Genomic DNA, 13,200 nt, shown 5'->3' with positions numbered 1-13,200 from the left:
TCTACAGCTTTAGAAAACATTGGGTAAAAATGTGGTTGGAAGTATCAAGAAAGTTAATATTAAAACTGATAAATATGGTGATGGCAAAGTGGTGTTAGTCCTGATGATTAAAATGATCGTGATGTCGGTGAAGCTGAAAAGGATGATTTGGTAATATCTACTTTAAGGTAAGCTAATCATACCGTGCATGGTGGCTGCATCCACGGTTCTCCATCAATTTGCATGGGGAATCTCTTCTTGGTCTTTATTACAATAGATGAGCACTGTGCCAGGCGACGACCCGAAGCTCTCAGGCCTGTCCTTACTTGTCCCATGTGCAGGCAGTTCTCCAGCCCAATGACCTCTATGAGACGATCTCCAATGTCTACGAAATGCAATTGTAAGATAGCAGATCTCACAGAAATGCACTGGATAACTCTCATAATTGGAACTTGCTGCGAATATCATAAACAAATCCCTGAAACCAATTTTCACAGCACCCAAGATATAGCTCTGTGGCTTTGTTGCATTAGAGTGCTGGATTATTTTGCATTTTAAGTGTGACTCTCTCTTACTTAAATATGAACTCCTTTGCTGTTGTGTGTCTGGTCTGCGTGTGATAGTTGTTACATACCCTGGATAGCACCACTGAGGTCCACAGAGTTGAAACTGCTGGTAGACAACTCCTTTTCTTTGTCCTTCTTTCGGATTTGGATCCGAGAAGTGGTACTTGCAGACCGTTTCTTCCCGTGATTCTCTCCCCACAGGTTGGATCCGCCATGCGTGTACGGGATGTTGAGAAGTGCAATGCCTTGCAGAGCCTGCCCATTGGCTAGCTCTAAGGATACTCCATCACACTGTAGCCAAAATGATAACAGTATCCTATTATCATGTGGTATCAATGCCACTAATACATTTTGTCCTAGGATTTAGATTGTTTGCCCAAATGCCTGGTTTCAGGGCATTTCCATACAGAAATTACCTTCTAATGGAGGATGATGCATGATATCACCATGTTTATGTTTTGTTTGTATTTCCATACTACAGCTGTAACCCTTCACCATTGTCGTTATGTTACCCAATTTAAGTCAGAATTTCCATCTACGGTTACTAGGCATTCATTATCCATTTGGTCTGACAGTTAAATATTAAATCTGTGGCGTAACAGCTCCAGAGAGCCAAAGCCGACTATATGGCTGCTGGCCTCACATTCACATGCCTAAGCAGAGGTGAACGATCATCCAACCAGACATAGGGTGACGTGTGGTCAGCATGACGAACCCCCAGCCATTGGTAGTTTGCACGACCGGATTACGCTACTCATTGTAGCTCCCCAATTTCATCACGATGCTGGGTTGGCACTGGTCCCATACACTGGTCGAAAGCTCATGAGAAAAATTCTTCTCCCCTGAGACTCGAACCAGCGCGCATTCCGTATCGCCGGTCCGAAGCATGATGTCCCAGACCACGCGGCTACGGCGAGGGACTGGTCTGACAGTACCACAGCAATTAATGGCCTTCATGTATAAATCTTATAAAATAAAATAAGTTGAAAAATATTTCCATGACAGTGATATATAGTGCAAGTTACCAGTATTTCGAGGTCTTCATGCAGGTTTTTGCAGGAAGCTGCAAACTGTTCTGAAGTTGCAAATTCAAAATACCAGAGCTTGTTCTTCATTCGGCTGTTGAACTTCTCTGGGTTCTTCTCTCGTTCAAGATGGAACTTCACACATATCGCGGCGTCCTGAAAATGTTTGTTTTAAAAACCAATAAGAATAAGTGATCCTGGTCAAACAAATAAAAGCTTTTCTGAAATACACCAAGATATTACTCAATTCTGGTTTATGCAGATGTAAAGAAACTCAAAAGGATCATTCTTGTGAATCACAAGGTAATCCTGGGTCCATCAACTGAAAATCTTTTAGATCAGGGGTTTGTCAGATGTCAGCTTGCTGTTTGTATCATTAAACATAAACTTATTTCGCCCAGTCCACCCATTTGTATTAGCTAGTATATGCCTGAAGAAGCTATTTTGGAATATTAACCCAGGGAATAAACTGTAAGAAACTTGTAATTGTGGACTAGCACACGTAATCCTTGCCTTTGTGAAACGCGGCTCCTGTAGCAGTATGTGCTTTGTGATACTGATATTCTAACAGATATAAGACACACTTCATTTTAATGTAACAAGATTGAAAAGGTGTATTATTTGCAGTACACAAAAGTTCCAAAGTAATTCTTTAAACCACACATTAGTTAATGCTCTCTTCTTAAACATACTGTATAAGAATAACGATTATAATAAAAGAAACCTTCCATTTGGGTACTGATCTGGGGGAGGGGGACAACTCCAGGCACTCAGACCACTGCTGGATCCATTGTACACCCCTGTTATTGTTAGGGCCTTTCAAGCAACCCTGGCCACAATGCTAGAGAAGAACCAACCAGTTATTTTATACGTACTGTAGTATAGGAGCCAAAACTTAAGTCATTAAAGATTCAACGAAAGAGATGAATGGCTGAACAGAAAGTGCTCACCACTCCTACTGAGAAGTAATTGTTGATGATATTGTAAGGGATGGGGTCACCTGGGGGTGCACCATCATCCTGCTGGTCTGACACATCTATCTGCCACCGGTCCATCAGTACAGTACTGGCTCTCTCAATTTTCTGAAACACGAACATGAACATAAAGATCTTTAAACATCTCACTGTCATTCTGACTGACTGTTGAATCCATGGAATTTATGTATGTGTGTGCACTTTTTATTTAAAAAACAAATCATCAAAAACACATTAAAATTGTTTACAAGACCTCGAAGCACAACTACCCTTAAAGTAATCACTGGGCACATAACTGATATATGTAACATCCTTAAAAAGGTTTTTAAATATATTTATGACCATGAATCTGAAGACTTAATCACTCCATATGAAGATTACCTTGAGCAGTTTTGGTAATGCCTCTCCTTCGTAGCCTCCTCCCCACCGCAGACATCTCGCTAGGTCATTGCCCGTTCCCAGAGGGATGACGCCTACTGCAGGTTGTTCTTCAAACTGCACCCGATCTGTTTTTACGTAGAAAGGAGATCAAAATTAATTCAGACATATGCAGTGTAAGATGATGTAAAACTTATTAAGTTCCAGCAACAAACTTACTTTATGCATAAATAAGAGAACTTTGTCTGTACCATATTTTTAATTATTTCTGCCTTAGATGGCCGTCTTCTGGGTTGTAGCACTGTGTAGTGTGGTAGAAGTTTACTGATGTTTCAGAGGTATTGCCTGCCTCCATCATCTGGGCACCCTGATGATGAAGGCAGCAATGACCTCTTTGAACTGATTTCCAAGCATTGCAACAACCAGAAAGAAAATCACAGTTCATTTTACCTCAGAATTTCACTTACAGAGGGCTCTGTTTACTGTATAATTCAGAGATACACACCCATTGTCTCTAAGACCCATCCGACAGTACCGTCCCCTCCACAACAGATCACCCTGAAGTTTGGAACATCCTTGAATAATGTAAGTCCTGTCATTGGTCCACCCTTAGCCAAGTTATAGACTTGTCTAGGGTTGAGGAGGTACTGGAATTTGCGGAGCATTCTTCCTCCCTGTCGTCCACCTGATTTTGGGTTGATGAACACGACAAGAGGCTTGGTTCCAGGTGGGGGTGCTATCTGGAATGACATTGGACACTGCTGTTCCTGTGTACACTGAAGAGAGCCCTGAAAATATCAATAACAAAGAATCAGTTGTAAAGAGGTTTGAAGTTTCTAAATTGTAATTTTACATCAGCAGTACAGGTAGTTTATCCTTACAGAATTGTTGTAGTCTGCGGGCGTTTGACTCTCTGAGCGCTGGAGACCACAGCGCTTGTTCTCTCTCGTGATGGAGCGTTGTCGATCCAGAACAATGGGACAGATAGCGGTAGGTGGCAGGATGTGCATTCTGTGGTCACCGAGTGTACACTCTGGCTTCACTTGAGATGCACATCGGTTGTGCAGCTGCAATGAAATGGCCAGCGACAGAATCTTTTAAAAAGCGTGTTGTTATTTACTTCTTGCCTGAATGTTTTATTCATTTACTGTAGCAGTAAAGATAATATATGATTCTGACTTCAACCATTTGCTGCAAGTGCTGAAAGTAAGTTCCTCTAAATAAAGAGTCTTGTTTGAAAATTCTCAGTTGACACACATAAATGCTACAGACAAAAAGAAAGATTTTCAGAATTAAATGTTAAGTTACAGGGATAAACAAATATGAGGAACTACTGAAAGGATACAAAATTAATAAAACTATGTAAAGGAAAACCTGTTCAGAAAGAAGTCATGCATTCTGGCAAATAATAATGAATCGCCCTGATGACGGAGGCAGTATGACCTCTGAAACGTTGGTAAACATTGACCAGACTACACAGCGCAACAACCCAGAAGACAGAAATCTTCATACTCATCGCCCTGATGATAGAGGCAGTATGACCTCTGAAACGTTGGTTAACATCGACCAGACTACACAGCGCAACAACCCAGAAGACAGAAATCTTCATACTCATCGCTCTGATGACGGAGGCAGTATTACCTCCGAAACGTTGGTAAACATCGACCAGACTACACAGCGCAACAACCCAGAAGACAGAAATCTTCATACTCATCGCCCTGATGACGGAGGCAGTATGACCTCTGAAACGTTGGTTAACATCGACCAGACTACACAGCGCAACAACCCAGAAGACAGAAATCTTCAGACTCATCGCCCTGATGATGGAGGCAGTATGACCTCCGAAACGTTGGTTAACATCGACCAGACTACACAGCGCAACAACCCAGAAGACAGAAATCTTCAAATCAAATGAAGATGAAATGATAGTTCGTAACAGTTACAGCATTTAAATAAATTAGAGTTATATAAATAAGATGGAACATAAAAATAAATTCTTAACTCTGATAATATTATGAGATTTTGAAGTTTGTTTGAAATGGAAGATGACATGACTACTTACAGTGAACTGACACCACCGACAGTGCAACCCTGTGATGCCATTGTAGCTCTTAATCGTCTTCTTGCACTTGGAGCATTTGCCATGGCAGTTTCCTTCTACCCAGTGGTGTGACATGTGCTGAGAGGTTTTCTTAGACTTGACGTACGTTGCTATGCAAGAGGCTGGGGCTCTCTGCACACAGCGCTCGTGCACAGTGTATTTACAAACTGAAACACAAGGTAGGCTCCTGAATTACATCTAAACCGTCAGTCAGACACAAACTGACATCATGATTGGACATTTAATTGGCTTGGAATGCATGTCAGAATGGCTCATGATATCCAAACTCTCAATTTGTCATCAGTTATAGTTACTGGGGGATACTGGGAACGAACTGTTCTTCAAGTGCCTGAGCACTGCTGGTCCCAACTTTTCGTTCGCTTGATCTATAGACATTCGGTAGGACTCCTTGGACGAGGAATCGGCCCGTCGCAAGGCCTCTACCTGTACACAGGACAGCACAACACAGAAAAGCGCAGACAGACATCCATGGCTTGAGTAGGAATTCAAACCCACGGTTCCAGCGACCAAGCGGCACAAGGCCCACGCCTCAGACCGCGCGGCCACTGCGGAGCCCTCAGTTAAAGTTACAGAGTCATAATTAATAAGCCTTATTTAATGTACCATTATATAAAACTGACAAATGTTCAACCAAAGTGCCAGAGATCTGAACAAGTTTGTTGAAAATATTTATTCAGATTTTATAAGTTTCATGATGGCATATGTGATGAAACCTGCATAATCATACATCTTCTCATATGTTGATGGTGATCTTCCCTTTGCTGAATATTCCTTTAAACACCCCTTACATCACAACGACCTATCAATTCCTCACTTTTTTTACGCATTTTCTCACTACCTGCAAAAGGTAGCACAGATCTCCAAAGAAACATGCGCCATTACCATAAAATCTTAAAATCTTTATTACCAATAAATATTTCAATATTATATTTTACCTATTACTCGTGAATGAAAACACAACAGTACCAAAATATGTTTTCTTCTGCTTCATTACTTGTTTAAAAATTCTCGTTATGTACTAATAAAGAACGTAGAAGGATGGGGCAGATTGTGGCATTTTCTTGAATATTGCAGCACTGTGTTGAAGGATTAAAAGTTCTATAAATACTGGGGAATGGGTAGTGAAAATAGTTGATTTTCAAGTGAAAGCTATGCTTTCGTGGACCTAGCAAGTGGATTGTGAAGTGCTCTGCATGTGCGTACTGAATCAGCATTTCCCAACCCATGCTAGGAGACTATAAGAAAAAGAAACATTTATATCCAGTTAATCAGGACTGATCCCACTTAATGGTATCTGCACCTTGTCGTGGTGGTGGGGCTTGAGTAACTCAGAGACTCCAAGAGGTATGCTGGCGGTAGCATAGCTACTGGTAGGGCCTCCCTAGCCAGATTGGTGGAGGGGGAGAGGCCAGACTAAGACAGGTACCCTGGTCCTCCAGGTTGGGGGTTGGTCGCAAGGCTAACAACCTTGCACCGTAAAAAGGAAGATGTTTCAAAATCTCGGACAGACGGACCTAACAGAGGACCAAATGGAAGAGGAGAATCGAGGAGGCCATGGACCGAATACGGACCGGAGAGCCATAGAAGAACCTCAACAGAAAACCTGAAAGACACTCACAGACACAGCAGAGGCCCTTCTTGCCGAGTCCAACCAGCATATTGAGGCAGAGGTTACAGTAAGCCGGTTTACTAAAGTGCTTTAGTCTCCACAAGTGATTACCGTCTTCTTTAACGTTCTGCAACAAGTAGATAACAATCAGTTATTCACATTATTGCTGAGTCTAGGATAGACGTAGCCTCCGATGCTTATTTCTTTTTAATTAAGCTCATACAATTTCTGGAAGCCTTTCCAGTCTAATTATATTTTTGGCAGATGTGTTGTCACATTATTAAAATTTTATTGTGTGGAGAGAAAACATATACTTACGGAATCCAGACCTAAGAGCACTAACAACGGAATAGTTGTCATACCACCACGCTTCCATTCTTCCAGGGACACTGTTCCATCTGCATCATAATCAATTTCTACCATCATGTCTTGAAGGATCTGTTAACATGTACAATATATCTGTATTAACACTGTGGTGTGGAAGTTTATGCATGCCTGCTACTAATCTAATCTAATCTAACCTATCCTAACATAACCTAACCTAACATAACCTGACCTAGCCTAACGTAACCTAACATAACCTAACATAACCTAACCTAGCCTAACCTAACCTAACATAACCTAACCTAGCCTAACCTAACATAACCTAGCCTAACCTATCCTAACCTAACCTAACATAACCTAACCTAGCCTGTTGTAACTTGTACAATATTAACAGCCAAGTGATTTAACTTACAGGTTTAAGTTCTGTGACGTCCCATCCAAGGTATTCAGCCACATTCATCATCTGATTAACAATGCAGTCCATTTCCTGAAGAGAAACTGAATGTGAAAAAACATCTTTTGATACTTCATGTACACAGTATTTTAAATATAGATTACTGGGAATTCCATGCATATGGGGTTACCTCATATTTCACTCATTTAAATTTTTATCTCAAGAAGGTTTTGTGAGTATATTTAATAATTACCACAAGATATTCATTTGTAGAACAATGAAGTGTTATAATTCTCCAAATGAAAGTTAAGTCTTTTTGTACTCAAGAATGTTGATGTAAGTTGAAAATGGGGAATCTTATATAATAAGGACATTTTTAATTTATACAGGTTACCTGGTATTGTTAGTGCAGTTAAATCAAAGAAGTTACAATAGGCTGTACATATGTCTCAGATGGGTGAAACATATTTCACACAGAATTTTGAACAAAAATCCTCTTGGAAGGCACACTTGACACGTGAAGGAGATTTTAGGAAAATATTAGGGTCGCAACATTAGGCTAACAACCTTGCACCATGAAAAGGAAGACGTTTCGAAACCTCAATCAAAGCCTCGGACGGACGGAACTAACAGAGGACCAAATGGAAGAGGAGAATTGAGGAGGCCATGGACTGAATACGGACCAGAGAGCCATAGAAGAAGAAGATTAGGATGGAATCTTTGGGAAATGAACTGTGCTGATATGAATTCAACTGAGGTGGCTCAGGGCTAGTGTACTCTCTTGACTTTGTTCATTGTATAATTATGACCTTTGTTGTGCAAGAAACTGCCTTCATCAATAATATAGTATTCTAACTACAAATATTTTAAATTTTAAACCTTAAAAGGAAACTTTAATCAACCACATATTGTGGCTTATGTACAATACAGCTGACCATTTATTGCAATGGCGTATTGTTGAGGTAATAACCCTGGAATTTAAGTCTGGGATCACAACAAAATAAATGTAAAATGCAGGAAAGCCTTAGATCAAGAAACCTAGAAATGTGGTTTCACTGTAATTAGTTTTGCGGTGACAAGGTTACATGTGACATTCCACTCCAGTTTTCCTTTAATGGAATCAGAAAAAAAAAGAAATATCCAACAGATTTCAAACCAAATTTTACAACACAATAAAAGCATTTTCTTAGCAATTTGTCGAATTTATAAAATCTTACATTTGTGTCCAGTACTCCATTTCCATCTGTATCATACAGCCGAAACATGACTGAAACAAGAGAGAAATAAATGAAATGAGTTAATTGTGTTAATTAACCCAACTGCACTTTTCCACTTCAGGTAGCCTGTTGTAGGAAACTGCCGCAAGACTAGAAGTTGTACCAACTGTTATCAGTCTTTCTAATCCACAAATTGCTGCAAGTATTTTTACTGTTAATGATGTTGTATAAAATGCAGATAATTATGAATTTACTAAATAAAATAACATTAATTACATGTTGTTATGCCATACTTCTGTAAATTAAACTTTAGTAAACATTTGTACCATTAACCTGTGCTTAAACTTACACTCCAGTTTGTCTTCTGGTCGCCCACCCTCAATAAGAGACAGGTAGCACACAATGTCCTTTAGAGACACCCTTACAGAATGGACATCAACACTACTCGACTTCCTCACTAGATACCGAATATCTGTAAAAATAACCAATAGCTTAATTACTTCTTACATATACATACTACAAGCTTATAGTGTCATGTATGATAATGTTTTCTCCACATAAAACGTAAATACTGTTCACTGGAAGTCAGAAACTGTGATACGCTGATGCTGGTTTCATCTGATTTATTAACATATAACATTTTTTAGAAGGATTTCTTATGCGATGCTGTAAGTTACTGCATGAGAATCAATACTGGGAGACTGGGAACGACCCGTTCTTCAAGTGCCCGAGCACTGCGGGTCCCAACTTTACGTTGGCTCGATCTATGGACATTTGGTAGGAAACATTGGACGAGGGATCGGCCCTTCGCAAAGCCTCTACCTGTACACAGGACAGCACAACACAGAAATACGTGGACAAACATCCTTGGCTTGAATGGGATTCGAACCCACGGTCCCAGCGACCAAGCGGCACAAGGCCCGCTTTAAAGCTTGTATTGAATTAAGACTAAACCCAATATTAGAATTCTATTATGAAAACTTTGTCATTTTATTTTCCATGTATCTTTTATGTTATCAAGGAATTGATATACAATTTGTAATTATGAAAGAGACACAGATTTGCTAAATTTTCCATTGTGTTTAATAAAGTAATGACATGACAAGCACACAGGCAGACACAGTTTTGAACTAGTGCACTCTGTTACAGATGGAGCACATTACGTTGTTAAGTCTTGCATAGTTCCTGCACAGAACTTACCTTCGAGCTTGCCATTGGTGACCAGAAGAGAGTTGTTTGATTTTCGTGAGGAGTTCCTTGACACCTGGCTGTGACTCGGAGAGGAATCTGTGCTCTTCTTCTCTAACACCTCGTGACATGAGTACGACGTCTGTGTCACAGTCAGCATTGGGTGAACGGATGCACCTAAACTGCCTGAAAATGCAGGCAAATTTTGTTTTATTCTTGTGTTCAACTTTATCAGTGAATGCACTGCATAAAACTTCACCCCAACCTGAGAACGTGCCATGCCATGGTGACAACGGACCAACCTAAGATGGACTGTATAAAACTGTGATTTTATATATTATCTTCTTGATGTATGACCACTTGAGCGACTGTCAGCTTCTAAGCTAGAATTCTCACACAACTGATTCTTTGTCATACCTGTCCTAGCGCGGGTGGAGGTGTCTGAATCTGAACGGTGGTGTCCTAGAGAATGCAGTTTCTCTGTGAGCCCATGCAACTTCTCGGCCAGTTTGTTAGATGGTTTGTCATGGGCCGGTGTTTGATGACCCGTAGCAGAGCCAGTGTTGACGGTCGCCTGGTCGATGACGCAGGTGGCGATGTTGGGAACTGAGCCCGGTGTAGTCGTGTGTGACGTAATCGGGGCACACGCTGTGGCCGAACTGAGAACTGCCATCTCCTGGAGGCAAACAACAACACTTAGGTGCAAGGTCACAGCTTAGAACGTAGCCTTATTTGCTAATCCAATCCACGTAAGTGACATCAGATGTAACACAGAGACAAAGACCAAAAACAGGGACTGGGATAAACCGTACAGAATTCATGCTACTCCCCCATCCTCGTTGTTTTAATTGTATTTTATTGTTTTTCAACTTAATACTTGCATTTCCATTGGTTTTCCATCTGCCAAGAACTTAAATAAATGGATCAAATTGATTTATTATCGTGAAAATTGAATCAAAACATTACTGCAAATGACATATACAGATTTTTTAAAAGAAATATTTTTTGAAAAGCATTGTCTCCTTTGAGGACACGTTTTCGACAAGTAAGTGCTTAGATCGATTATATATACTACATTTATTCTCCTTTTCAATTGTTTCTTGTTTTCTATCCTTTGTATTTATTTTATCTTTTTTGTGCTGTAGCTGTAATTTACTTCTGTAGCTGCTGAGTTTGCATGTTAAAATAAATAATTTGATTATTGTTATTAATTATCGTAATTATTGATATTTAAATAATGGGTTTGGGAATAATATTTGAAACTTCAAGTAAATTTGTAGTCGTAAATGATGTACTGTGTTGTTGATCTGTCCTGTTTTTGAAGGAAGGCTATAGTGATATATTTAATATCGCCTTTATCATATATACTGGTATGTATTTTATTTTAAAATTATCCATAAGTTTCCTTCTGATCATTTCAAAGGCATTCAAAGGCGCGATAAAAATGGCTACGTTAAATCGTTTCATCTCGCGTAAAGAACAATATCGACTGAAGTCGAGTCTTACCTTCATAGCCTTCCCATCGATTGTTTGCGGCCTGGTTTCATGGCGCTTTACGAAAGAAAGAAACATATGACGACATAGTTCTTCGGGGGTCTCGACCTCCAAGAAAGTATCCATGAACTGGTGAAAACCCTCGTAATCGATGTCCTGTAAAAGAGGTAACAGCCATTATTATCGAAACTGAAGAGAGTGTAGATGAGAACATTTAATATTGCAGCTGACAGGACAATGTCAAACAGTATTGGCCGAAACAAATTCCTCACGTAATGACGCACAGAATTTTTTTTTTTACGAATACCAGAAGACGATATTACCAGAACTCAGTTTGAGTAACGAGCCTATTATTATGTAAATATTTTGTTTGTGGTACTATTATAACTAATTATGATAAGATAGTGTAATTGCGTCATATTGTGAATATTATATCAATTATTTGTTTTAATCCGTCTGATCACAATATAATTTTTATTTAAAATTTCTATTTTTATTGTTACTTTCTAACTATAATTTATATATTTTGCATTTTATTTTCTAAATTCTTTCAAAATTCATTAGTGTTTCTTTGAATCATTTACTTACAGGCCGATATGTACATCTAATAACATTTAAGAAAAACAACACCTCCGCCCAAAAATGGAAAAAAACAATCGAAATGAAACATCAAAAAACTACAGAAATCAATAATTGAGTTTTAAAGTTCTTAGATATATTTTACACCTGATGATGGTTTTATAAAAACCGAAACATGTTGTGTAAATATTCCGAAATGTAAATCGATCAATCGATATGGAACATGAATGATATTTTATTATCTTAATTATAAGAAATTTTAAATAAAAATTATATTGTGATCAGACGGATTAAAACAAATAATTAATTATGATAAGTGAATCAGTGTCTACGTCTTATGATTGAAACGTAAATTATAATCTGGATGAAATGAATACAGGAATCTCCTATACAGTTCACGATTAACACTCTTATATTTATATTATTCTTTCCTGTAGCTGTCAGATCAGTTCCGAATAACATAGGAATATACTAAACTAATGGCTATATCAATAATCCATGTGAGACATGAAACAGGAAACCTAATTTTCGAGTTAACAAAACCGAAAATTCCAACAGCAGAGGGATGATTCACGCCTCACAGAGGCAATACTGGGCACAATTTAGCTTATGCAACCGCGTTTTGGTAACTTTGCCATCAACTTATACATGCAGCCGGAATTCGGACATGGTTATGTATATTTTAAAGACTTCTGTTCATAATTGTGTGGGCCGTCCGATGTTCGTGGAGCAGTATTGCTCCCACAGCTGAAATACATGGCAGTTTTAAGTATATTTGATGATAATACTACAGGCAAAGTTTTAAGGTGAATTACAGAAGCTTCGAAAATTTCTACGCAGAAATGGCAAATTTCAACATATAATCAGAATAATATATTTACATTCGTAATGAACAGACACACGATAAAGCATGTAGAGATACATATATGCTTGAAATATTAATAGATTTACTGTAAAATATGTAGTTCAAAAATATAAACGATCTGTAATAAAAATTATATGTGAAGCGTTTAATAATTTTAACAGTGTGAATCTCATGAAGATAGCAAAAAGTAGTCGAAACATTTACCGTGAATTTTTATATTATTGATGGTATTAACAGTTGATAATTGTTCAATTTTTCGTGTGCGTCATTAAAGTAAACTGACAAACTTAAAATATAAATCTGTGCATCTGTAGGAGATATTTATGAGTGTCTTGTTTTATTGAAACAGCCAAAAGCAGAGTCCACTTATTTTCGCTTTCTCGCAATGATACAGAGAGAAATATCATCTATACGACATTCCCTTACGAACATCGTTAAAATGTGCGGTGCCCGAATTTATAACTTGTGTTGGGCAAGGCCGTGGTC

The 13,200-nt window shown here is 38.7% G+C and overlaps 1 protein-coding gene across 1 annotated transcript in view; it reads right to left on the bottom strand.

The window, feature by feature from the left end:
• Nucleotides 1-13,200, bottom strand: part of Dgk (diacyl glycerol kinase 1) — a 150,166-nt gene that overhangs the window by 8,005 nt on the left and 128,961 nt on the right. Inside the window, exons 4-19 of the mRNA XM_022067763.2 lie at nucleotides 11,283-11,426; nucleotides 10,194-10,452; nucleotides 9,789-9,962; nucleotides 8,938-9,060; nucleotides 8,589-8,638; nucleotides 7,390-7,464; nucleotides 6,972-7,091; nucleotides 6,663-6,780; nucleotides 4,985-5,190; nucleotides 3,804-3,989; nucleotides 3,428-3,710; nucleotides 2,926-3,050; nucleotides 2,521-2,652; nucleotides 1,571-1,726; nucleotides 614-836; nucleotides 183-364 (exon numbers count right to left, since the gene is read on the bottom strand). Coding sequence (XP_021923455.1) covers nucleotides 183-364; nucleotides 614-836; nucleotides 1,571-1,726; nucleotides 2,521-2,652; nucleotides 2,926-3,050; nucleotides 3,428-3,710; nucleotides 3,804-3,989; nucleotides 4,985-5,190; nucleotides 6,663-6,780; nucleotides 6,972-7,091; nucleotides 7,390-7,464; nucleotides 8,589-8,638; nucleotides 8,938-9,060; nucleotides 9,789-9,962; nucleotides 10,194-10,452; nucleotides 11,283-11,426 — 2,556 coding nt within the window. The remainder of the gene's footprint in view (nucleotides 1-182; nucleotides 365-613; nucleotides 837-1,570; nucleotides 1,727-2,520; nucleotides 2,653-2,925; nucleotides 3,051-3,427; nucleotides 3,711-3,803; nucleotides 3,990-4,984; nucleotides 5,191-6,662; nucleotides 6,781-6,971; nucleotides 7,092-7,389; nucleotides 7,465-8,588; nucleotides 8,639-8,937; nucleotides 9,061-9,788; nucleotides 9,963-10,193; nucleotides 10,453-11,282; nucleotides 11,427-13,200) is intronic.

This window comes from Zootermopsis nevadensis, unplaced genomic scaffold (assembly GCF_977971745.1).
Source record: "Zootermopsis nevadensis isolate Lab colony 2312 unplaced genomic scaffold, Znev_1.0 Znev_ptg000050l, whole genome shotgun sequence".
Taxonomy (NCBI): Eukaryota; Metazoa; Arthropoda; class Insecta; order Blattodea; family Termopsidae; genus Zootermopsis; species Zootermopsis nevadensis.
Note: the sequence above shows the minus strand (reverse complement) of the source record. Positions and strands in the feature narration are given on the sequence as shown.